The 26,950-nt window shown below is 47.2% G+C and overlaps 1 protein-coding gene across 2 annotated transcripts in view; it reads left to right on the top strand.

Annotated features, from left to right (window-relative positions):
• Positions 1–26,950, top strand: part of LOC140405517 (ribosomal protein S6 kinase alpha-5) — a 365,875-nt gene that overhangs the window by 296,643 nt on the left and 42,282 nt on the right. For both annotated transcript variants that reach the window (XM_072494073.1, XM_072494063.1), the window contains one exon: positions 14,166–14,336. In XM_072494073.1, the coding sequence (XP_072350174.1) occupies positions 14,166–14,336 (171 nt within the window). The remainder of the gene's footprint in view (positions 1–14,165; positions 14,337–26,950) is intronic.

Raw genomic sequence — 26,950 nt, 5'->3', positions numbered from 1 at the left:
GTGTAATAAAGCCTCGATTGCATTCTACTCTCGTCTCGTCGTAATTGATAGTGCATCAATTTATTACATAGAGAATTTTCAGAAATTGACCTCCGTATCAAGCCGGATTGCCTGCAGCTGCATCCTCAAGCAGACAACGCCAAAAAGGACTTCCAACATTGGCTAGCTAGCTTTGAAGCATACATCGGATCTGCACCAGACCCAATCTCAGAAGCACGGAAGCTCCAGGTTCTGTATACGCGGCTGAGCTCCAATGTTTTTCCCCTCGTCCAGGACGCGCCTACCTATGCAGAGGCCATAGCACTACTGAAGGAGAATTACGCTCAGCAGACCAAGAAGATCTACGCCAGGCACCTCCTATCCACACGGCACCAACTTCCCGGTGAGTCTGTGGAAGATTTCTGGCGTGCCCAGCTCGCCCTGGTGAGAGACTGTGACTGCCAGGCCGTTTCGGCCACTGAACATTCGAACCTGCTAATGAGAGACGCGTTTGTTACGGGCATAGGGTCTGACTACATCCGCCAGCGCCTCTTAGAAGGGGCCACGCATGACCTCGCGGCAACCAAGAAATTTGCGCTCTCGCTCACGGTCGCCTCACGCAATGTACAGGCTTATGACACCGACCGCACGGCCCACCCCTCCCTGTGCATCGTGGACCCCGCCAGCGGCCACCCCATCGTGGACCCCATCAGCGACCGCCCTCAGCCAACCCCACGCCTGCGCCGCGCGGCAGCCAACCAACCCTGGGGGACCCAAGTGCTACTTCTGCGGACAGACAAAACACCCCCGGCAGCGCTGCCCGGCGCGGAGTGCGCTCTGCAAGTCCTGTGGCAAGAAGGGACATTTCACTGCAGTGTGCCAGGCCCACTCAATCGCCGCTATTGTCTCTGCACCCCCCACGTGCGGCCAGTGGGCGCCGCCATCTTCCTCTCCTCAGACCACGTGCGGCCCATGGGCGTCGCCATCTTGCTCCACTCACAACACGTGCGGCCCGTGGGCGCCGCCATCTTGCTTGCCTCACAACCAATAGGCACCGCCATCTTGCCTGATCCAGGACACATACGGCCCGAGGGCGCCGCCATCATGCTTGCCCCAGGACACGTGCGGCCCGTGGGCGCCGCCATCTTACCCGCCTCAGGACCCCGCCCGTCGGGCACCTCATCGGGCCGCTCATCGCCTGCAACCGCCGACGACCAGTCATGTCTCGCCTAGGTCACGATCAACCAGTCTCGACCGCACAACTTCGCGGCCGCTTCGACAAAGGTGAAGGTTGACGGGCACGAGATAGCCTGCCTTCTGGACTCGGGGAGCACTGAGAGCTTCATCCACCCCGATACGGTAAGGCGCTGCTCCCTCGCGGTACACCCCGCTAACCAAAGAATCTCTCTAGCCTCCGGATCCCACACCGTGACGATCCGGGGGTACTGCTTGCCACCCTCACCGTCCAGGGCGTAGAGTCCAGCGGCTTCCGGCTCTACATCATTGCCTTGCTACTCAGTCTTGTCTTCCAGTGCAACCTCCAGAGCCTAACCCTGAAATTTGGCGGACCCCTACCACCCCTTACTGTTTGTGGCCTCGCGACCCTTAAGGTCGACCCGCCTTCCCTGTTTGCAAACCTCACCCCGGATTGCAAACCCGTCGCCACCAGGAGCAGACGGTACAACGCCCAGGACAGGACCTTCATCAGGTCTGAGGTCCAGCGGCTGCTGCGGGAAGGTATCATCGAGGCCAGCAACAGCCCCTGGAAAGCCCAAGTGGTAGTGGTGAAAACCGGGGAGAAAAACAGGATGGTCTTTGACTACAGTCAGACCATCAATCGGTACACGCAGCTCGACGCGTACCTCCCCCACGCATATCTGATATGGTCAATCAGATTGCACAGTACCGGGTCTTCTCGACAGTGGACCTGAAATCTGCCTACCATCAGCTCCCCATCCGTAAGGCGGACAGCCCATACACTGCATTTGAAGCAGACGGCCGCCTTTACCATTTCCTTAGGCTTCCCTTCGGCGTCACCAACGGGGTCTCGGTCTTCCAACGGGAGATGGACCGAACGGTTGACCAGTATGTGCTGCGGGCCACTTTCCCGTACCTGGACCATGTCACCATCTGCGGCCACGACCAGCAGGACCACGACGCTAACCTTTCCAAATTTCTTCACACTGCCACATTCCTCAACCGAACTTACAACAAGGAGAAGTGTGTGTTCAGAACAAACCAATTAGCCATCCTCGGCTAGGTGGTTCAGAACGGAGTTCTAGGGCCCGACCCCGATCGCATGCGCCCCCTCATGGAACTCCCCCTCCCCCACTGCCCCAAGGCCCTCAAACGATGCCTGGGGTTCTTTTCGTAATACGCCCAGTGGGTCCCAAACTATGCGGACAAGGCCCGCCCACTCATTCAATCCACCGCTTTCCCACTGATGGCTGAGGCTCACCAGGCCTTCAACCGTATCAAGGCCGACATCTCCAAGGCCATGATGCACACGGTCGGCGAGACGCTCCCCTTCCAAGTCGAGAGCGATGCATCAGACGTCGCTCTGGCCGCCACCCTCAACCAGGCAGTCCCGTGGCATTCTTTTCCCGCACCCTCCATGCCTCCGAAATTCGGCACTCCTCCGTCGAAAAGGAGGCCCAAGCGATCATTGAAGCTGTGCGACGTTGGAGGCATTACCTGGCCAGCAGGAGATTCGCTCTCCTCACTGACCAATGGTTGCTTTCATGTTTAACAACACACAGTGGGGTAAAATCAAAAATTATAAAATCTTGAGGTGGAGGATCGAGCCATGACCTTCACCGGTGCATTCCAGGGCTCGAACGGGATTTGTGTGGATCAGCCCACAAGTGTATCAGTGAGGTCACGGTTGTCTTGTATGCCCGGTCAGCAGGATATATTAAATCTGAGCTGGACCAAGCCCACCAAGATACCCGGGCTGCAGGAGTCTCCGCCATCGCCGGGATGTCACAGGTCCAGGGGAAAATCAATGGCATGTATTCCATCTTGTGTGCACTGGGGTATCAGGCTGTGCCCCCCCATTAACAGGAAGGGGTTCCATCCCTGAATGTTCAACGCGTGTCCATACCCGCATCCTCCCCCTTGCGGCTGCCCTGCTCCACCCTGCCAGGGTCTGGGTGATGGACCTGTGTCGGCATTGTCAGCGGGTCAATTTATAAGGCAGGAGAATGATGTTCACTTGCTGTGAGGTAAGACCTGGTTCTCCGCGTTTTATGCCAAACTCTGATTCCTGTCTTTCTGAGGACAGCGCGCTCACACCCATCCTCTGAACAGGGTCTGCATCGGAATCTTTTGATCTTGAACCACTGTGCCCGGGGTGGGGGGAGCTGAGGTCCACAGAGGGTGCAGACAGGACTGCTGTGAAGATTAATGTGACAGAGGCGTCACATGTATCAGGCATGACATTTTCAAATTGGGAACCTTTGACATTTCCAACCCTGCTCGCGACAGATAGTGCGCCGGCCTATGCCCAGAATTCACATCAGAAGTGGAGGCAGCATGCTGTTTTTCATGCACTGTGGCCTTTGGTGCCCTTGGTGGACGTCCTTTGGATGGCCTGGAGCCGGAGGGCCGTGGACCTACCGGTGTCGCTGGCGTCACTGTGCCACCCTGTTCTGCCCACTGCCCATGAGATGCACTGGTGTCAGGAGGGGGTTTCTGGAGGCCGCTGTTGTCTCCTTCATGGTAGGCCCCCTTGGTGGTCTCCTGCACTTTCTGCTCCCTAATGGTGCCTGTAGGGCCCTGGGGCTCTCCATAGGATGGAGGGGCAGTTGGAATGAGCTCCAGATAGCTCTACATCATCTGGCACTGACAGTAGTGGAGGCTCCCCATTGTCTGCACCATGCTGTCAACACCCTCAGTGATGCTCCTCAGTGACTGGGCCGTGCTCTTAAGTGTTTCTGCAATGTCCACCTGTGTCTGGGACATGTCCCACATCAACTGGGACATGCTGTCGAGGCCCTCAACCATGGTCGTCACAGACTGAGCCATGTTTTGGACCTCACCACTCAAGATGCTCTGGGCTTTCCACTGTGGTCACCACCCTAGCTGTGTTGGCCTCGGTGCCAGGCATTGTCAACATCATCTCCTTCACCCATAGCCTTTAGGACTCCTCCAATCGGCTGTGCACTTGCTGGAATGTCGCTGACATCACAGCACAGAAGAGGCCCTTCAGCCCAACCAGTCTGCTTGAAAAACACCTGACCTGCCTACCTAATCCCATTTGCCAGCACTTGGCCCTTAACCTTGAATGTTATGACTTGCCAAGTGCTCATCCAGATACTTTCTAAAGGATGTGAGGCAACCTACCTCTAACACCCTCCCAGGCAGCGTGTTCCAGACCGTCACCACCCTCTGGGTAAAAAGGTTTTTCCTCAAATCCCCCCTAAACCTCCTGCCCCTGACCTGAACTTGTGCCCCCTCGTAACTGACCCTTCAACGAAGGGGAACAGCTGCTCCCCTCCTAAGTCTCCTGACTTCCCCTTTTGAATCTCACGGCCATGTCCTAATATCTGCATCAACTCTGGGATAACCTTGTCCAGAGACTCTGCATCTGACTGGGACTCAGCTGAGTCCTGGGTTCCTGCATCTGATTGCTGCCTCCCTTGGATGATCCTGCCTCCAACTGATGTGCAGCAGTAACTGTGTGGCGCTCACCAGATTGGGTCCCAGAAGCCTGTCTACTAATGTCGCCCATGATGTGTGTGTCTCTGCCCTGGTGGAAGGTGGGAGTGATAGTTGTGACGTCTCCATGTGGTCTCTGCAGAGCTCTCCTCTGAGGTGGTCCCTTGGGTAGCGAGGAATGATTCGGGATGGCCCAGACCCATCAAATAGTGACCCTCTGATAAATGGACATGTGGTCAGTGAGAGAGAAGGATCATTTTGTTTGACATGGACAACTCACTTGAGACCGGGCATCTGGGTGAAGGGGCAGTGGATCCTCATCACTCCAAAACAGGCGAATCTGAAGGGTGGCAGGCAGAACTAATGCCAGGGCAGAGGTGGTAACTTACCCTTGCAGCTCGGTGGAGGCTGTTGGTATTCTTCCGCCATAGGAGGCTGGTCCTCCTTGTCATGCTTCCCGCACTGATCGCCGCTGCCACTGCTGCTGGCCCTCCAACCCCCTCTGGGAAAAGGATATCCCGTCTCATCGACAGCGTTGAGAAGCCTGGTCAGGTCGACATCGCCAAAGCGAGGAGCAGGCCTGCGCACTGCTATGCTGGTGTGTTAACTGGAAGTGAGTGGTGAGGGAGCGCTTAAAAGCAGCTCCCTCTATTTAGTGGCGAGACGCTGAGGCACGAGTCTGCCGAATCAGAAGGCAAGACAGTCAGTAATGGCGAGAAGCTCGTCGGGCAAGTGTCGTTAAATACGGGCTGCGATCTTGCCACCGCAACCGTCGAGAAACACCCCAGCAATCACACCCAAATTGACACAGAAATGTATCCATTAAATCGTACCCCTGTCTCCTGTATGTGCTTACCTAAAAAAATTCAAATTGATCTTCAATACTTGTGAACAACACCTCGGGAAATCAATTTGTTTCAGAAAACATCTCATAACAGAATTTGTTAAGCTTACACTTTTATTTAGTTTCATTTTGTGACAGTATTATGCAGGAAATGGTTTAATACTTCCATAAGGCTACCCTGATATCAGTAAACGGTATGAGATGCATCACTCCCACATGATAAGATTCTGCAGCTATTGTAAAGATGTGTCCTTGATATGTTCAGCCTGTGACTGGAAGCTGAAAAGCTTACAGGAATTGTAACTACATTTTCAGTGGTTTTATTCTTTGTTTCATTTCTGCGTAGCCTATACCTTGTCATAAATAATCCTATTAATTTTCACCTTAGCATTGCATTAGCCCTTGCTTCATGCCTCATGCTGTTTTTAAAAATGCAATCTTTCTACATGCACAGTCCTTTTCAGTAAGCAGGAGCAATTTCCTGCAATTCGTCCTGAGAACAATTTCTCTCCCCTTCCATCCAGCCTCACTTGATATTTCAGCTCTATTTTCTCTGAATTATATCACTGCCAAGTGACTACAGCACCATAGTTTGTGCTTGCTGCCTTTTGTAAGGGCCATGAAGAATCCAGCACGAGTTTTAAGGATACAAAGTAATAACATTTATTTACTATAACATATATACATAACAGTAGCAGTAACTTCCCTTGCTACATACTCCTTCCTGCTGGTTCCTGAACTGGCCAGCTTTATTTATACGAGGAGTTTACTAGTGGTTTCTCCGCCCCCCCTCATTGGGGAAGCTCATACTCCCACAGGATTGTGGGATAGTCATTAGTCCCCAGCCAATGGTAAGTAGGCAGGTTATAACACTGCCTTTCTGACCCTCACACTTCCTCTTTCTGTCTTCCTTTGGGGGAGGCAACTTCCACCTAGAATGATAGAAACTTACACCACAGAAGGACACATCGGGTTGGATTCTCCGGTTGCCGATGGCGAAATCACATTCGCCGATCGGCCGGAGAATCACAGTTCCCAACCAAATCGGATGCGGTGCCACTTTGGCGACGCTTCGCCCCCTCCAAAACATGACGTATCGACGACCTCAGGACATTGCCTGAGGCCCACCCCCTGATGCTCCACCCCCGACCGGGAACTCAATACATGTGACAATAAATAAATAAAATAAAATAAAATCATATAGAATATTAGGTCGTACAAGAGTTGGCATGTATCTGCATTGCTTAGTGCCTTAGGGAGATTTAGTGAACAAGAGGATTCCCATAGAATCCCTACAGTGCAGAAGGAGGCCATTCGGCCTATCAAGTCTGCATTGACGCTGTGAAAGAACACTCTACCTAGGCCCACTCCCTTGCCCTATCCCCGTAACTCTTGATCTGCACATTGTTGGACACTAAGGGGTAATTGAGCATAGCCTGCACATCTTTGGACTGTGGGAGGAAACTGGAGCACCCGGAGGAAACCCACACATACATGGGGAGAAGGTGCAAACTCCACACAGACATTACCCAAGGCCGGAATGAAGCCGGGCGCTGTGTTCTGTTGAGAACTCGGCGTGGCAGCTGCGGACTCAGTCCAGCGCCGACACAGTCGAGGGAGGGGCGATCCACGGCAGGGGGGGACTTTATTAGGAGTTGGGGCACTGTGGGGGGGGGGGGGGGGGGGGTCCGGGGCACGCTAGCCGGCCAAAGGGAGGGCACTATTTTGCGGGCCGGGTCTGCATGCGGCCTCTGCCATATAGCACAATGCGGCTGCTGCAGGCCACCGCCATGCGTATGTGTGGCCACAGACCCAGCAATTCTTCGGGCCGTATCAGCAGCTAGAGTCGGGTGCTCTACGTTGTCGGTATGCTAGCCCCCAGCAAAATGTGGATTTGATGCCGTTTCACGCCATTTTTTCACCGTTCCCACGCCGGCGTGGGGGCATAGCCCCAGAATTGGAGAATCCAGCCCATCATGCCTGTGTCAGTTCTCTGAAAGAGTTATCTGTTTTGTCTCACTCCTCGGGGCTTTGTCCATGGCCCTGCACATTTTTGCTATTCGAGTATAAAATCAATTCCTTTTGTGAATTTATATTCAACCTGCTTCCACCACCTTTCAGGCAATGCATTTCGGACCATAACAATTAGCTGCAAAACAAAATTCTCATCATCTCTCCCTCACTTGTTCTTTGGCTAGTAATCTCAACTGCTTACTGATATTCTTGCCTGGAAACAATTTCTCCCTAGTTACTCTGTCAAAACTTTCTTAATTTTGAAATATCTGAATTAACCAAATTAAGTTCATCACAGCATGTTCGACCAGTTCATTCTGTAGATTTGTGCTTTCTAAATAGTAAATGAGACCTGGTTTGTTTCTAAAAACAAAATAAGGTAGATTAGCCCTGTACAATATTAAGATAGACCTGTCAAGTAATTGCAATAAAACAGTATCAGTTATTTACTTTACAAAGATGCACAAAATTGTATTTACATTAAGACCAAATATAAACAATTTTTAAAAATAGGCATTTTCTTTATTTTAGCCTGATCTTGTGGAATCTGATGACAATCTGGTGGCACAGTGGTTAGCACTGCTGCTTCCCACAGTGCCTGGCTTCATTCCGGCCTTGGGTAATGTCTGTGTGGAGTTTGCACCTTCTCCCAGTGTATGTGTGGGTTTCCTCCGGGTGCTCCAGTTTCCTCCCACAGTCCAAAGATGTGCAGGCTATGCTCAATTACCCCTTAGTGTCCAATGATGTGCAGATCAATGGGCGGAGTTACTGGGATAGGGCGAGGGAGTGGGACTAGATAGAGTGTTCTTTCACAGGGTCGGTGCAGACTTGATAGGCCGAATGGCCTCATTCTGCACTGTAGAGATTCTATGGGAATCTTCTTGTTCACTAAATTTCCCTAAGGCCCTAAACAATGCAGATTCAAGTCATTTTTTGTACAACCTAATATTCTATACGATTTCATTTGATTTGATTGATTTATTGTCACATGTATCGAAGTACAGTGAAAAGTATTTTTTCTGCAGCCAAGGAAACGTACACAGTAGACAAAAGTCGAATAAAGAAGTTCTTTAATGGCAAATATAATATTCACAACATCAAGACGACTAATTCCCTTTCACCTGTAGAGCCCATGAAGTGCTTGGTTTAGAGGTATGGCTTTAGTTTTAGTCAGAAGTGTACCCCTCACTGTGATAATTTCCTTCATGAAAATTTGCACATGAAATGAGTGCTTTCCAGTGACATTAGCCAGCAACAAATAGAAATAATTGTGAGCATTGGATTATTTTATGTAAATTACTGTTGTTTTTTTCTCCATTTCTATATTTCAAGCTGATTTATAGAAATTGCTTTGCCATCAATGGCGATGGTAGCATAATGATTATGTTACTTGACTAGTAACCAGAGACCTAAACTAATGGTCCAGGAATATAAGTTCAAATCCCACCAGAGCAGCTGAGAAAATTTAAATTCAATAAATTTAAAAATCTAGAATGAAATGCCAGTGTCATTGATAATAATGATGAAACTAAAAATCTGGAATTAAAGGTCTAATGCTGACCATGAAACTGTTGTTGATTGTTGTAAAAATCCATGTGCTTCACTAATGTTCTTCAGGGAAGACAACCTGCCGTCCACAACTGGTCTGGCCCACATGTGATTCCAGACCCACAGCAATATGGTTGACTCTTAATTGCCTAGCAAGCCACTTATTTGTATCAGAACCTCTATTAAAAAGTCGAATAAGAATAAAACTGGACAGATTACCCAGCATCGACCTTAGCATCAGAAGTGACAAAGGCACAACTCACCCTGTCCAATTAATCCTGCAAAGCCATCCCCACCAAACAGTGGTAATATGGAGAGATCTGTCCCATAAACTAATCATGCAACAAGCTGGGATAGCCATACTCACGGAATCATACCTTACAGCCAATGCCCAGACTCCTCTTCTCTCTATTCCTGCATGCGATCTGACCTGTCAGAGGTGGTGGCATAATGGTATAAGTCAGGAGGGAATGGCTTGGGAGCCCTCAACATTGACTCCAAATCCCATGAAGTGTCATGGCATCACCTCAAAACGGGCAAGGAAAACCCCTGTTGATTATGACCTATCTCCGCCCCTCAGCTGATGAATCATGCTCCTTCACATTGAACATGACTTGGAAGAAGCTCTGAGGGCAGCAAGGGCACAGAAAGTACTCTGGGTGGGGCACTTCATGTCTATCATTAAGCATGACTTTGTAGTATCTCAGTGTCCATCACCAAGAATAGTTCGGTAGCACCAGTATTGAAGTAACTGACTGAGTCCAGAAGGACATAACTACCAGACTGGCAAGTGATGAGAGAACGGACAAGTAGGAAAGTCATGACCTCATCCTCACCAATCGACCTATCCATCTTAGTATTGGTAGGAGAAACCAATGCTCAATCCTTGTGGAAACAAATGCCTATCTTCACGCTGAGGACACTCTCCATCGTGTTTTGTGGCGCTACCACCATACAAAATTGGATAGACTCAGAATAGATCTAACAGCTCAAAACTGGGCATCCACGAAGCTCCATGGGCCGTCAGTAGTATTCATCTGCAATCTGTAACCTCACACCCCTATTTACCGCATTACCATCAGGCCAAGGGATCAACCCTGGTTCAATGGATGGTTACAGGAGCAGCACTAGGAGCAGCAGTCATATCAGCAAGGTTTATAACAGGTTGGGCCGAGCGTGAGGCAGTCGAGGGGATCCCTCCAGGGATGCAGAGGTAAGTATAGCCCCTGGGAGGGTAGAGGGACATGCCTGGACAGTACCATGGCACTGCTCCCGGCACTGCCCAACACTAAGGGCATTCAAATGGTCATTGGATAGACATATGGACGATAAGGGAACAGTGTAGATGGGCTTTAGAGTGGTTTCACAGGTCAGCGCAACATCGAAGGCCGAAGGGCATGTACTGCGCTGTAATGTTCTATGTACCTAAAAATGAGATGCCAACCTGTTGAAGCTACAACATGGGGTCATATGCATGCTAAACAGCAGAAGCGACATACCGTAAACCGAGCTAAGCAATCCTACAACCAATGGATCTGATCAGAGCTTTTCAGTCCTACACATCCAGTCACAGTGGTACTGGAGGAAGAAGTTCTAAAACCATCCTTATCTTCAATGATGTGAGAGGCCAACACATCAGTAAATAAAACAAGACTGACGTTTTTGCAACCACCGTCAGCTAGAAGTGCTAAGTGGATGATGCATCTTGCTCTCTTCCTGAGGTCCCCAACATCACAGAGGCTAGTCTTTAGACAATTTGATTTCCTAAACATAATTTCAAGAGGCACTAGATACAGCAAAGACAATGGGGCTCTCACAACACAGAGTACTTGTGCACCCATAGCCAAGCTGTTCCAGTATAGCTACAACACTGGCATCTACCCAACAATGTGGAACATTTCCCAGGTATATGGACATTTGCCAGGTATATAATGATGTCCAAAATAAACAGGACAAATCATCCCAGCCAAATACTGCCCCATTGGTCTATTCTCAATCATCAGCAAAGTGATGGAAGCTATTATCAATCAAACACTTGCTCAGCAACAACCTGCTCACTGATACTTTGCTTGAGTCCTGTCAGGGCCAAGCAGCTCTAGACCTGATTACAGCCGGGACAAAAGAACTGAACTTCAGAGGGGAAGCTTGATATCAATGCAACAGTTAAATGAGTATGACACCAAGGAGCCCCAGCAAAATTCAAGTCAGTGAAAACCAGATGAAAAACTCTCCACTGATTGAAGTCAAACCTAGCAGTTGTGGCCATTGGAGGCCAGTCATTTTAGTCCAGGATATCGCTGCAGGATTTTTAAGCCCAGTGCCATAGGCCCAATCATTTTCAGCTCTAATCAGTGACCTTCCCTTCAATATCACAGAATCACAAAATAGTTACAACACAGGATGCCATTTGGTCCATTGTGTCTATGCTAACTCTCCAAAAGAGTAATTCACCTAGTGCCATTCCCCCACCATTTTTCTGTAGCCCTGCACATTCTTCCTTTTCAGATAATAATCATAAGGTCAGAAGTGAGAATTTTCACTGATGACTGCACAATGTCCAGCATTATTCACCACTCCTCAAGTACTGAAGCAGCCCCTTCCTGCAATGCAGCAAGATCTGGACAATATTCTGGCTTGAGCTGATAAGTGGCAAGTAACATTCTTACCACACAAGTTTGTTGATGATATCAAGCGAGGTGGAAAGATAAGCTGTGGGGAGGACACAGAGAGACTGCAAAGAGATATAGACAGGTTAAGTGAGTGGGCAACAAGATTGCAGATGGATTTTAATATCGAGAAGTGTGAAGTTATTCACTTCGGTCAAAAGAATACAAAAGCAGAATACTTCTTAAAAAGTGAGAAACTTTTAAGTGCTGATGTTCAAAGAGACTTGGGTGTGCTTGTACAAGGAATGCAGGAAGTTGGCATGCAGGTAAGCAATTAAGTAAGCAAGTGTCATGTTGACCTTTATTGTAAAGGAATTGAAGTACAAGAATAGAGAGAAGTCTTGCTACAGTTGTAAAGGGTTTTGGTGAGACCACATTGGAATACTGTGTGCAGTTTTGGTCTCCACATTTAAGGAAGGATTGTATTGGAGGCGGCACAGTGAAGGTTCACTTGGTCCCTGGGATGAGGGGTTCCCTATGATGAGAGGCTGAGTAAATTGGACGTATATTCTCTTGAGTTTAAAAGAATGATGGGCAACCTACTGAAGAGGTTTGATGGCGTGGATGCCGAGAGATTGTTTCCATTGTTCGGGGAGTGTAAAACACAGGGGCGTTGCGGGCAGCACAGTGGCCCAGTGGTTAACACTGCTGCTGCCTCACGGCGCTGAGGACCCGGGTTCAATCCCGGCACGGGTCACTGTTTGTGTGGAGTTTGCACATTCTCCCCGTGTCTGGGGGTCTCACCCCCATAACCCAAAGATGTGCAGCATAGGTCGATTGGCCACGCTAAATTGCCCCTTAATTGGAAAAAAATAATTGGTACTCTTAAATAAAAGATTTTAAAACATTTTAAAGGAAAGTAAACACAGGGCACAGCCTCAGGATAACGGGCAGATAATTTAGGACTAAGATGAGGAAAAATTACTCAGTCAAAGGTTTGTGAATCTTTGCAATTCTCTACACCGGAGAGTTGTTGATGCTGCATCATTGAATACATTTAAGGCCGGGATAGACAGATCTTTGGTCTCTCGGAGAATTAAGGTATACGGTGAGCAGGTGGGAAAGTGGAGTTGAAGCCCAAGATCAACCATCAGCTTACTGAATGATGGAGCATGCTCGATGGGCTGTGTGGTCTATTCCTGCTCCTTTTTCTTGACAATCTGTGGTCTTCTGACTCAAAGGAACACCACCACCTGAAAGTTCGCCAAGAAACACACCATCCTGACTTAGAATTTATCATCATTCCTTCAAAACCCTGGAACTCCCTTTCTAAAAGAGACTCACCAAGTTTCTGAAGGACAATTGAGGAGGATAATAAGTGCAGGACTTGCCAGAGATGCCGACATCCCAAAACTGCATTAAAAAAACTATTTTTTTAAACTTAAGCATAATGGATAGAACACCATCTTGCACAGCTTTGAATGATGAAGTATTGCATAGATTTTTGATGCTGAAAATTCAGATTTGTCAGAAACTGTGCCTGTAATGCACTGAAGAATGCAAATACTCTTAAGGGTCTTGCCACTGAGTAACATGAATTAATTCATTTTCACTTTATGATGTGCCTGCATTTCACAACCAAATATCCTGGGTAAGGTTTCCCACCTGGGACTATGTTTGTTGGACATATTGTCTGCAAGACCGAAAGTTGTAAAAATAGAATTTAAAATATCGTAATAATTCATCAAAAGCCAGATGTCTGTGTTTTATAATTTTGCCAATAATAACACAAAGAATACAGTCCTTTCAGGTGCCTGCTGTTGCTTAATTATTCTTCGCTCATCTGTACTTGTTTTCTTTGAAGAAGGTGACATTTAAAATACAACATTAAAATAAATTTGACCCATAATGCGTGTGCCAGGGCTTCGAAAGAGTTATCTAATTAGTTCCCCTCGCCTGCCTTTTCCCATAGTCCGATAATATATATATGCGATTTCCTTTTGATAATTATTGAATCAGTTTCCACCACCCTTTCAGGTAGTGTATTCCAGATCATAAAGCTCGCTGTTTAATAGAAAAAATGTCCCCATGCTGTCGCTGGTTCTTTTGCAAATAACTTTAAATCTGTGTCTGCTGTTACTGACCCTTCTGCCACCAGAAACTGTTGCTGCCTATTTATTTGATCAAACATTTTGGCCGGAATTCTCCGGCTGTTGGCGGTGGGATTTTCTGGTCCTGCCGGCAGCGTACCCGCTGGTGTCCCGGCGGCAAGGGGTGGCCATTGGCAATGCCGAGAGCAGAGAATCCCATCACCAATGACCCGGGGCTGAGAGGCCTGTGAATCCTACCCTTTATGTCCCCTTATTCTTCCGAGGATTATTCCATCAGAAAAATGGAGAAAATCGATAATGGTCCAGACATTTGTTGAGAGTGACTGAAAGGGCTTCTGCTTTCCCTACTCGGGTGATCAGCAGAAAGTTTAATACTGATTTTATCTTTCTCCACTTTTTCTTTAGTTACACACATTCTTAGTGATGGAACTGTTGAAAGGCGGAGAACTGCTCGAGCGGATCCGAAAGAAGAAACACTTCAGCGAAACAGAAGCCAGTCACATAATGCGTAAACTGGTCTCTGCTGTCAGCCATATGCACGATGTGGGAGTTGTCCACAGAGACTTGAAACCTGAGGTATTCAATGAGTTCAAAACATTACAGAGTAAAGAAGGTGGAACACGTTCCTGGATTTCCTATGTTTGTCAGCCCTACCTATTTGTCTTTGAGCTAACTTTCGTTTCTGTTCCCCATATTTAATGTTAACCATTTACTGTTCTCCTTTGTTGTGCTCCCTGCCATATTTCTGACGTTTCTGCAGCCATTTTTCACTTAATTGGTGAAACTTTTCCAGTGAACCCAAAATTAAATTTACACATAGTTTGGCTGCGTCTCAACACCAACTACTTCCTGTACTCTTTTTGAACTGCCAAATATAACTAAAATATTTAGCTAGCAGAATCATAGAATAATAGCATAGGAGGATTACTTGTAATTTTTTATATGAAGTATTTTTCTAGCAAACATTACTATGGAATACATTTGCCATCGACAGCCAGAAAGGTGAGTTTATGACCAACTACTAGTTGTACCTGGCCTTTAATCTTCCTGCTTCTACATGGTCCCTCATCATGGACAATTACACAAATTCCAATTTGTTACTGTGAACCTCTTCAGATGAATATAGCTGTAATGTATGTCTCTTCATTGCAAATGTGCAATGTCTAGCAGAAACATCTAATGTGACTGAACAGGTTAAGGCCTCCTTTTACAGATGTCAGCCCTTTGCTATAAATCACTTACTGACTTATCCACATCCCCTCTCTCCAGTGATCCTTAACTGACAATACCCATCACACCTGAGCCTGATATGTGTTTTCTTCTTCACTTTGTTCTCCCACACCCACTCTTACTCCTGGAACCTGATTGTTGATTCCGTGGTAAGCAGAACGCATAGAAGATAATAATAATCTTTATTAGTGTCAAAAGTTTCCAAATATTGATTGGAACCTCTATAGGTCGAACAGTTCGGATGGGGCAGTTTTTGTACAGTGTATGCAGGAGGGTTTCCTGACAAAATATGTGGATAGGCCGACAAGAGGGGGGGCCACATTGGATTTGGTACTGGGTAATGAACCGGGCCAAGTGTTAGATTTGTTTGTGGGAGAGCACTTTGGAGATAGTGACCACAATTCGGTGTCTTTCACTATTGCATTGGAGAGAGATAGGGTCATACGGCAGGGCAAGGTCTATAATTGGGGGAGGGGTAATTATGATGCGATTAGGCAATAATTAGGGAGCATAAGATGGGAACAGAAACTGTCAGGGAAAGGCACAAATGAAAAGTGGAGCTTGTTCAAGGAACAAATACTGCGTGTCCTTGATAGGTATGTCCCTGTCAGGCAGGGAGGAAATGGCCGTGTGAGGGAACCATCGTTCACAAAAGAGGTTGAATGTCTTGTCAAGAGGAAAAAGGAAGCGTGTGTAAGGATGAGAAAACAAGGTTCAGTTGGGCCGCTTGAGGGTTACAAGGTAGCAAGGAATGAGCTAAAAAAAAAAAGGGCTTAGGAGAGCTAGAAGGGGGCACGAGAAGTCCTTGGCGGGTCGGATCAAGGAAAACATAGAACATAGAAAATACAGCACAGAACAGGCCCTTCGGCCCACGATGTTGTGCCGAACCTTTGTCCTAGATTAACCATAGATTATCATTGAATTTACAGTGCAGAAGGAGGCCATTCGGCCCTTTGAGTCTGCACCGGCTCTTGGAAAGAGCACCCTACCCAAACTCAACACCTCCACCCAACACCAAGGGCAATTTGGACATTAAGGGCAATTTATCATTGGCCAATTCACCTAACCCGCACATCTTTGGACTGTGGGAGGAAACCGGAGCACCCGGAGGAAACCCCGCAGACACGGGGAGGACGTGCAGACTCCGCACAGACAGTGACCCAAGCCGGAATCGAACCTGGGACCCTGGAGCTGTGAAGCAATTGTGCTATCCACAATGCTACCGTGCTGCCCTTAAGAACAAATAAATCTACACTATATCATTTTACAGTAATCCATGTACCTATCCAATAGCTGCTTGAAGGTCCCTAATGTTTCCGACTCAACTACTTCCACAGGCAGTGCATTCCATGCCCCCACTACTCTCTGGGTAAAGAACCTACCTCTGATATCCCTCCTATATGTTCCACCTTTCACCTTAAATTTATGTCCCCTTGTAATGGTTTGTTCCACCCGGGGAAAAAGTCTCTGACTGTCTACTCTATCTATTCCCCTGATCATCTTATAAACCTCTATCAAGTCGCCCCCCATCCTTCTCCGTTCTAATGAGAAAAGGCCTAGCACCCTCAACCTTTCCTCGTAAGACCTACTCTCCATTCCAGGCAACATCCTGGTAAATCTCCTTTGCACTTTTTCCAAAGCTTCCACATCCTTCCTAAAATGAGGCGACCAGAACTGTACACAGTACTCCAAATGTGGCCTTACCAAAGTTTTGTACAGCTGCATCATCACCTCACGGCTCTTAAATTCAATCCCTCTGTTAATGAACGCGAGCACACCATAGGCCTTCTTCACAACTCTATCCACTTGAGTGGCAACTTTCAAAGATGTATGAACATAGACCCCAAGATCTCTCTGCTCCTCCACATTGCCAAGAACTCTACCGTTAACCCTGTATTCCGCATTCATATTTGTCCTTCCAAAATGGACAACCTCACACTTTTCAGGGTTAATCTCCATCTGCCACTTCTCAGCCCAGCTCTGCATCCTATCTATGTCTCTTTGCAGCCGACAACAGCCCTCCTTACTATCCACAACTCCACCAATCTTCGTATCGTCTGCAAATTTACTGACCCACCCTTCAACTCCCTCATCCAAGTCATTAATGAAAATCACAAACAGCAGAGGACCCAGAACTGATCCCTGCGGTACGCCACTGGTGACGGGGATCCAGGCTGAATATTTGCCATCCACCACCACTCTCTGACTTCTATCGGTTAGCCAGTTCGTTATCCAACAGGCCAAATTTCCCACTATCCCATGCCTCCTTACTTTCTGCATAAGCCTACCATGGGGAACTTTATCAAATGCCTTACTAAAATCCATGTACACTACATCCACTGCTTTACCTTCATCCACATGCTTGGTCACCTCCTCAAAGAATTCAATAAGACTTGTAAGGCAAGACCTACCCCTCACAAATCCGTGCTGACTATCCCTAATCAAGCAGTGTCTTTCCAGATGCTCAGAAATCCTATCCTTCAGTGCCCTTTCCATTACTTTGCCTACCACCGAAGTAAGACTAACTGGCCTATAATTCCCAGGGTTATCCCTCGTTCCTTTTTTGAACAGGGGCACGACATTCGCCACTCTCCAATCCCCTGGTACCACTCCTGTTGACAGTGAGGACGAAAAGATCATTGCCAACGGCTCTGCAATTTCATCTCTTGCTTCCCATAGAATCCTTGGATATATCCCGTCAGGCCCGGGGGACTTGTCTATCCTCAAGTTTTTCAAAATGCCCAACACATCTTCCTTCCTAACAAGTATTTCCTCGAGCTTACCAATCTGTTTCACACTGTCCTCTCCAACAATATCGCCCCTCTCATTTGTAAATACAGAAGAAAAGTACTCGTTCAAGACCTCTCCTATCTCTTCAGACTCAATACACAATCTCCCGCTACTGTCCTTGATCGGACCTACCCTCGCTCTAGTCATTCTCATATTTCTCACATATGTGTAAAAGGCCTTGGGGTTTTCCTTGATCCTACCCGCCAAAGATTGTTCATGCCCTCTCTTAGCTCTCCTAATCCCTTTCTTCAGTCCCTCCTGGCTATCTTGTATCCCCTCCAGTGCCCTGTCTGAACCTTGTTTCCTCAGCCTTACATAAGTCACCTTTTTCCTCTTAACAAGATATTCAACCTCTCTTGTCAACCATGGTTCCCTCACTCGACCATCTCTTCCCTGCCTGACAGGGACATACATATCAAGGACACATAGCACCTGTTCCTTGAACAAGTTCCACATTTCACTTGTGTCCTTCCTTGCCAGCCTATGTTCCCAACTTATGCACTTCAATTCTTGTCTGACAACATCGTATTTACCCTTCCCCCAATTGTAAACCTTGCCCTGTTGCACGTACCTATCCCTCTCCATTACTAAAGTGAAAGTCACAGAATTGTGGTCACTATCTCCAAAATGCTCCCCCACTAACAAATCTATCACTTGCCCTGGTTCATTACCCAGTACTAAATCCAATATTGCCCCTCCTCTGGTCGGACAATCTACATACTGTGTTAGAAAAGCTTCCTGGACACACTGCACAAACACCACCCCATCCAAACTATTTGATCTAAAGAGTTTCCACTCAATATTTGGGAAGTTAAAGTCGCCCATGACTACTACCCTATGACTTCTGCACCTTTCCAAAATCTGTTTCCCAATTTGTTCCTCCACATCTCTGCTACTATTGGGGGGCCTATAGAAAACTCCTAACAAGGTGACTGCTCCTTTCCTATTTCTGACTTCAACCCATACTACCTCAATAGGGTGATACTCCTCGAACTGCCTTTCTGCAGCTGTTATACTATCTTTAATTAATAATGCCACCCCCCCCCCCCCCCACCTCTTTTACCACCCTCCCTAACCGTATTGAAACATCTATAACCAGGGACCTCCAACAACCATTTCTGCCCCTCTTCTATCCAAGTTTCCGTGATGGCCACCACATCGTAGTCCCAAGTACCGATCCATGCCTTAAGTTCACCCACCTTATTCCTGATGCTTCTTGCGTTGAAGTATACACACTTCAACCCATCTCTGTGCCTGCAAGTACTCTCCTTTGTCAGTGTTCCCTTCCCCACTGCCTCATTACACGCTTTGGCGTCCTGAATATTGGCTACCTTAGTTGCTGGACTACAAATCCGGTTCCCATTCCCCTGCCAAATTAGTTTAAACCCTCCCGAAGAGTACTAGAAAACCTCCCTCCCAGGATATTGGTGCCCCTCTGGTTCAGATGCAACCCGTCCTGCTTGTACAGGTCCCACCTTCCCCAGAATGCGCTCCAATTATCCAAATACCTGAAGCCCTCCCTCCTACACCATTCCTGCAGCCACGTGTTCAACTGCACTCTCTCCCTATTCCTAGCCTCGCTATCACGTGGCACCAGCAACAAACCAGAGATGACAACGCTGTCTGTCCTGGCTTTTAACTTCCAGCCTAACTCCCGAAACTTGTTTATTACCTCCACAACCCTTTTCCTACCTATGTCGTTGGTACCAATGTGCACCAGGACTTCTGGCTGCTCACCCTCCCCCTTAAGGATCCTGAAGACACGATCCGAGACATCCCTGGCCCTGGCACCCGGGAGGCAACATACCTTCCGGGAGTCTCGCTCGCGACCACAGAATCTCCTATCTATTCCCCTAACCATTGAATCTCCTACAACTATTGCTTTTCTATTCTCCCCCCTTCCCTTCTGAGCCCCAGAGCCAGACTCAGTGCCAGAGACCTGGCCGCTAGGGCCTTCCCCCGGTAGGTCATCCCCCCAACAGCATCCAAAACGGTATACTTGTTTTGAAGGGGAACGGCCACGAGGGATCCCTGCACTGTCTGCCTATTTGTTTTTTTCCCCCTGACTGTAACCCACCTATTCTTGTCCTGTGCCTTGGGTGTGGTTACCTCCCTGTAACTCTTCTCAATCACCCCCTCTGCCTCCCGGATGATCTGATGTTCATCCAGCTTCAGCTCCAGGTCCCTAACACGGTCTTTGAGGAGCTGAAGTTGGGTGCACTTCCCGCAGGTATAGTCAGTGGGGACACCGGTGGTATCCCTCACCACCCACATCCTACAGGAGGAGCATGTAACTGGCCTAGCCTCCATCCCCTCTTACCTTACAGAATATAGCTGCCGTGTGGACTAACTAGATCGCCGCCCTCCGACTCTGCTCCCAGTCAGCTACACTTTCTGTAAACTCCTGGCTCTCTTCTCACTCTTTGCGGAAATGTCGGAAACGAAATGAAAGGAGCACCTTACTCCCTCCTCACCTAACTCTCTCGGTCACCAAACTCTCACTATCGCACTCAAATGCACCAAATTCAGCACTCCCTCGGTCACCAAACTCTCACTATCGCACTCAAATGCACCAAATTCAGCACTCCCTCGATCACCAAACTCTCACTATCACACTCAAATGCACCAAATTCAGCACTCAGTGCAAACAAAGTCTGCACTGTAGGGGATCAATTTTATACTGTGAATCTAGCCTCTGAAAACTGGCCTAATCCAATTAACTAATTAACAAGCACCAGCTGCAAGTGCCTACAAGTAGAAGCCTGTTTAAAGCTGATTGAAAATTCACCTTCTTCTAAACCAAACAGCAACTTTTATGTTAATTAACTAAATAAAAGAAAGACTAAACTTTCGATAAAAATGAAGCCTTATACTCCCTCGGTCACCAAACTCTCACTATCGCACTCAAATGCACCAAATTCAGCACTCAGTGCAAACCCCAAGGCTTTTTACTCTTATGTGAGAAATAAAAGAATGACCAGGGTGAGGTTAGGGCCGGTCAAGGACAGTAGTGGGAACTTGTGCATGGAGTCAGAAGAAATAGGAGAGGCGTTGAATGAATACTTTTCTTCAGTGTTCAGCAAGGAGAGGGGCTATGTTTTTGAGGATGAGAGTGTGATACAGGCGGGTAGGCTGGAGGAAGTAGATGTTCTGAGGAAGGATGTATTAGCAATTTTGAAAAACCTTAGGGTCGACAAGTCCCCTGGGCCAGATGGGATATATCCAAGGATTCTTTGGGAGGCAAGGGATGAGATTGCAGAGCCTTTGGCTTTGATCTTTGGGTCCTCACTGTCCATGGGGATAGTGCCAGAGGACTTGAGAGTGGCAAATGTTGTTCCTCTGTTCAAGAAAGGGAATAGGACTGACCCTGGTAATTATAGGCCGGTTAGTCTTACTTCGGTGGTTGGTAAGTTAATGGAAAAGGTCCTGAAGGATAAGATTTATGACCATTTGGAAAGATGCAGCTTAATCCGGGATAGTCAACACGGATTCGTGAAGGATAAGCCTTGCCTCACAAATTTGATTGAATTCTTTGAGGAGGTAACTAAGTGTGTAGATGAAGGTAGAGCAGTTGATGTCGTATACATGGATTTTAGTAAGGCGTTTGATAAGGTTCCCCATGGTCGGCTTGAAGAAAGTAAGGAGGTGTGGGATAGAGGGAAATTTGGCCAATTGGATAAGTAACTGGCTATCACATAGAAGACAGAGGGGGGTGGTGGATGGAAAATTTTCAGACTGGAGACCAGTTACCAGCGGTGTACCACAGGGATCAGTGCTGGGTTCTCTGATATTTGTGATTTTTATCAATGACTTGGAGGAGGGGGCTGAAGGGTGGGTCAGTAAATTTGCTGATGACACCAAGATTGGTGGAGGGCTGTTGTAGGCTGCAAAGAGACATTGATAGGATGCAGAGCGGGGCCGAAAAATGGCAAATGGAGTTTAACCCTGATAAGTGCGAGGTGATTCATTTGGTAGGACAATTTTGAATGCGGATTACAGCGTCAATGGCAGGGTTCTGAGGAATGTGGAGGAACAGAGAGATCTTGGGGTTCATGTCCACAGATCTCTGAAGGTTGCCACTCAAGTGGATAGAGCCGTGAAGAAGGCCTATAGTGTGTTAGCGTTTATTAACAGGGGGCTTGAGTTTAAGAGCCGCGGGGTTATGCTGCAACTGTACATGACCCTGGTGAGACCACATTTGGAGTATTGTGTGCAATTCTGGTCACCTCACTATTGGAAGGATGTGGAAGCATTGGAAAGGGTGCAAAGGAGATTTACCAGGATGCTGCCTAGTTTGCAGGATAGGTCTTATGAAGAAAGGTTGAGGGAGCTAGGACTTTACTCTTTGGAGCAGAGGAAGATGAGAGGTGACTTAATAGACGTTTATAAGATGATGAGGGGGATAGATAGAGTGGACGTTCAGAGAGATTATTTCCTCGGGTGGATGTAGCTGTTACAAGAGGGCATAACTATAAGGTTCAGGGTGGGAGATATAGGAGGGATGTCCGAGGTAGGTTCTTTTCTCAGAGAGTGGTTAGGGTGTGGAATGGACTGCCTGCTGTGATAGTGGAGTCGGACACTTGAGGAACTTTCAAGCGGTTATTGGATATGCACATGGAGCACACCAGAATGACAGGGAGTGGGATAGCTTGATCTTGGTTTCGGACAATGCTTGGCACAACATCGAGGGCCGAAGGGCCTGTTCTGTGCTGTACTGTTCTATGAAAAAAGTAGGCTTACATTAACACTGCAATTAAGTTACTGTGAAAATCCCCGAGTTGCCACACTCCGGCGCCTGTTCAGGTACACTGAGGGAGAATTCAGAATGTCCAATTCACCTAAAAAGCACTTGTGGGAGGAAACCGGAGCCCCGGAGGAAACCCACGCAGAGAACGTGCAGACCCAGGGAGAATGTGCAGACTTCACACAGACAGTGACCCAGCTAAGAATCGAACCTGGGTCTCTGGCTCTGTGAAGCAACAGTGCTACTAACTGTGTAGTAATAGCCGCCCCAATAAGTAGCAATTAACAAACAAGGTTTATTACAATACTAATGCAAAACTCCTCCACTCTCCTTAGAGTCTCCTTCCCCGACCTGCCCCCAGGCCGGAGTTTTTAAAGAAGCTGGGCTCTCTTTGTTAAGGGGACGCCCAGCCCCCTTAAAGGGATAGTTCATAATCCGGGGAGGTCATGGGAAACCGTGTGGTCCTGATCCCGGGACCTCCATTGGGGTTATAACACTCTCCTCCCAAGTCCACATCCATGGGTAAGTGACCGTTTTGCCTTGGACGGTGAAAATGCCTAATGGAAAGTAAATTGAATGCTAATCTCTAAGCTGTATATGTGATAATTGGGTTCTTGTCTTGATAATCAATAATTAGTCTCTGATATTGATGCAATGGTAGAAATTCCATTTGGCTAGGATTTATCCAGAACTTGGATCCCAGGTGTCGTGTTGGCAAAAACGGATCCGGTCCTATCAAATACAGACCCAGGGCCACAAGTCTGATCGTCACGTGGACCACCTCCGAAACTGCGACTCCAACTGTACGTGCCATTGGTTTAGCTCAGTGGGCTAGACAGCTGGTTTGTGATGCAGAACAAGGCCAGCAGCACGGTTTCAAATCCCGTACCAGCTGAGAATTCTGAATTCTCCCTCTGTGTACCCGAACAGGCACCGGAATGTAGCGACTAGGGTCTTTCACAGTAACTTCATTGCAGTGTTAATGTAAGCCTACTTGTGACAATGAAAATTATTTTTCCTTTTTTTTCCATTGATTTGGATGTCCCAACTCCACCATCCTCACCGCTGCTCTGTTGCCGCCAGCGACCCTGAGTCCTCTGGCTCAAGGATCCGGAGGACACCGAGATGCCGGACAGAGAACTGCCTATCTCAGACTCAAATTGAGATGAACGTTCTGCCGCTGCATGTGCCGGCTCTCATGTCTGCACTTGCAATGCCGGCACCGCCCAGACTCTCATCATGCAAACCCCACTCCCTGGTCCGATATACGCCTCCTGATGCTGCAAGGTTGCGCCTGAGCTCCGTCTACAAGTGAAACGGCCAATAGTTACTTTTTCTAAGTAACTGTTGATGTAACCATGGCAGAACCACCCTAAGTATGCAATTTAAATTGCATTTTTGGATGATTCACAACACAGGGCAATTGACTGAAGAACATTTGCACAATTGGGCAATTGCCTTGCAAATGCTGACCTGTAAAGCTCCGAGAGGGATTCCCCAGCTCACCTTTGGGGTCCCCCACCCCCATCCAACGCTAGAGATCTCGGAAGTTACAGTCCAGTATGTTAAATTTAATTCACCTTGTACCCGATATCCTGCGGCAATGACAAAACATGAGGTAGCTATCCACGCAAATTGCAAAGACCATTCCAAGACAGTATGTTGACGAACTGTCTTCCCGAGGATAATCTCACAATGGAATGAGCTGCCAAAGGAAATAGTCACAACCTCATCACTGGAAATCTTCAACAACCATCTTTATATTATTTCCATTATACGTTTTCATAATCAGGACCGCCATTTCAGCAGGTCATGCCTGACCTAACTAGTGCTACCCATATAAATGTTGCCAGAATACGGATAATAGTCTGTGATACTGACCCAACTAGAGCAGAAGCAGAAACATTTATTGATTTGATTTTAACTCTTCCTTAACTTGCTCTCTTTTGATTCAATTAAAAGTTTGACTTATCCGGCAGCTTCAGACTCAAAAACTTTGAATGAACTGGTAAAATAAGTGGCAAACTACTACAACCCAAGGCCATCGGTAATTATCCAACGCTACAGTTTAATGCAGCCGGAAGAATCCCTGGAGAACTCGTAATGGAATTCCTGATCAGTCTCCGGAAACTGGCAAAATACTGAGCAGGGGTCATCCCGACCAAAGATGCTATGGGACCAAATGGTATGCGGGATAAACAACGTCGCAAGACAGAGAAAACTGCTTGCAGAACCCGCTGGACTTTAAAAGAGCCATAGAACTGGTGCGTCCCTGGAAAATGCTGAGAAAGTGGCCCAGGAACTTCAAGGTTCAATGAACTGTAGCATGCTCAACGACAGACAACCCCCATATTGAAAAACTAAGCTCCCCATAAAAATCACCTGCACCTGTTCCGCACTCAGCAGTGGCACGCAAGGATATGGGTCGATGGCTGCAAAACCCAGAAATGGAATTTTCCCCAGAGGACTTCAGGGAACAGTCGCAGGAGTACTGTACGGCCGAAGGATACACCCAAGGCAAGGCTGCCAGAATTACCAGTATGTGTATCACTCAGGCTGGAAGCCAAAGCCACCTCAGGCCCGTGCCTTGCAAATCCACCAGCCCGAACAGGATGAACTGATGCAGCTGAACTGCTTCACCACCCCCAAAGTTACTCCAACCAAAATTGAATTCTAGGTTAATGGCCACCCTTTGAAAATGGAAGTGGATACAGGAGCTGCTGTTTCCATTACAGGAGAACAAACCTTCAGGCGGCTCCGAGCGGGCCTGTGAGACACCAGATCCAGGCTGGCCACATACACAGAGGAGCCTCTATGAATTGTAGGAACCACTGTGATTCCGATCACCCATCTGATCTCTCAGCAGCCACCATGCCAGGTTCATGATGTTTGAGAGCACACGTGGACTGCGCCATCGGAACTCGGCCCATCGGAGGCAGAGAACCACGGGTGGGCCCGTTAATCATATGTAAATGGTGATTAAAGTACGGGTTGTGTGCGGCGCATTGACGCCGTTTTCGAGGTAACGGAGCATCGCGATTTGACATCAAACTGGCCTGCCGCGGTTTGGGATTCAGAAGCTATTCTCCGCCTGATCGCGCGCAGAATCCCACCCATTACATTTAGTTCCCTCATTTAAATCAGTGTTTCCAGCAGTTTCCGTTTTATTTCAGATTTTCAGCATCTGTGGTAATTTGCTTTCTATTTTGTGACCTGTGGGTGACCAGAGCTATGAAAACAAAATGGTCCCAAACAGCTCCCTTTGTCCATCCACTAACCTGCTTCACCCAGCTGGAGCTAGTCTCCGTGCTGGAGTCTAAATGTGATTATATTGGACCAGTTACCTTTGTTTTAGCCTAGGCACTGGACTTTCAGACGATGCCATTTCCAATCCTAACTGCCATAAGTTGTGACCAGGAAAGTCCGTTATTGATGAAAACCCAACGGGTTCATGAAAGAAAGAATAAAACTTGCATTTCTGTAGCACCCTTCACAACCTCACAATGTACCACAGCACTTTACAGTCAGTCAGCTATATTACTGACCTGAATTCTCCTGCAACAAATTACCATTACTTATTCATACTCCAGTGCCATGAAAAGCTGCTTGCTGTAGAAAGTGGTATAAAGCACTAATTATACAGAAGCAGAAGTAAATTGTACCTTTTGTTCTTTGTAACCGAAGCAGCATGAAGCTTTGGATTTATTAATAGTGTTCAAGGTCAGGGAGAATGATTTTCTTCACAATTGAATACCGTAACTTTCCTAATAAACCGTCATTCCCTGACTAGAATAAATATTTTCCTTTAGTTGCATACATTTATGTAGAAAGTAACACAAAGAGTCATCGAGTTAGCTGGCTAATGCTTTTATTGAACCAATCTACTGGGATAGGTATAGTGTATTGAAGTTACATTATGAAGTTACATTAGCCACACACTTTATGCTTTATAACACTGAGCTTACCTGAATACAGCTGTATTGTGTTATTTGCATTGTACTAATCATTAGGAGTTTTGTAGAAATCCACATCATCCAGTGTGCATGAATAGTGTGCCCTCTCCATACTTGTAATGCGTCACATTGTTTTTCTTTGAATACAAACAGTGGAGCCGATGTGAATGAGTCGCAAAGGCCTCTAAGTATCCTAATGGAGCAGCATTATTCTATTCCATGGCTGGGGTGATGTAATCAAAGGGAATTGCAATGCAACAGATTTTCATGATATTACTTGGCATTTGCGCTGCAAAGGTGTGACAAGACCATTAGTAATAGCTTCTTATTATTCCAATAAGAGTATTCCCAGAATTGAATGTTTTCTGGGACCTTCACTCCACTGTATTAACATAGCTTTGTCATACGCCTGACTAACATTCTGTCCCTTTGTCATTTACTGTAAAACTCAGCTGCTCACTGATGATAAAATA

This window comes from Scyliorhinus torazame, chromosome 2 (assembly GCF_047496885.1).
Source record: "Scyliorhinus torazame isolate Kashiwa2021f chromosome 2, sScyTor2.1, whole genome shotgun sequence".
Taxonomy (NCBI): Eukaryota; Metazoa; Chordata; class Chondrichthyes; order Carcharhiniformes; family Scyliorhinidae; genus Scyliorhinus; species Scyliorhinus torazame.
Note: the sequence above shows the minus strand (reverse complement) of the source record. Positions and strands in the feature narration are given on the sequence as shown.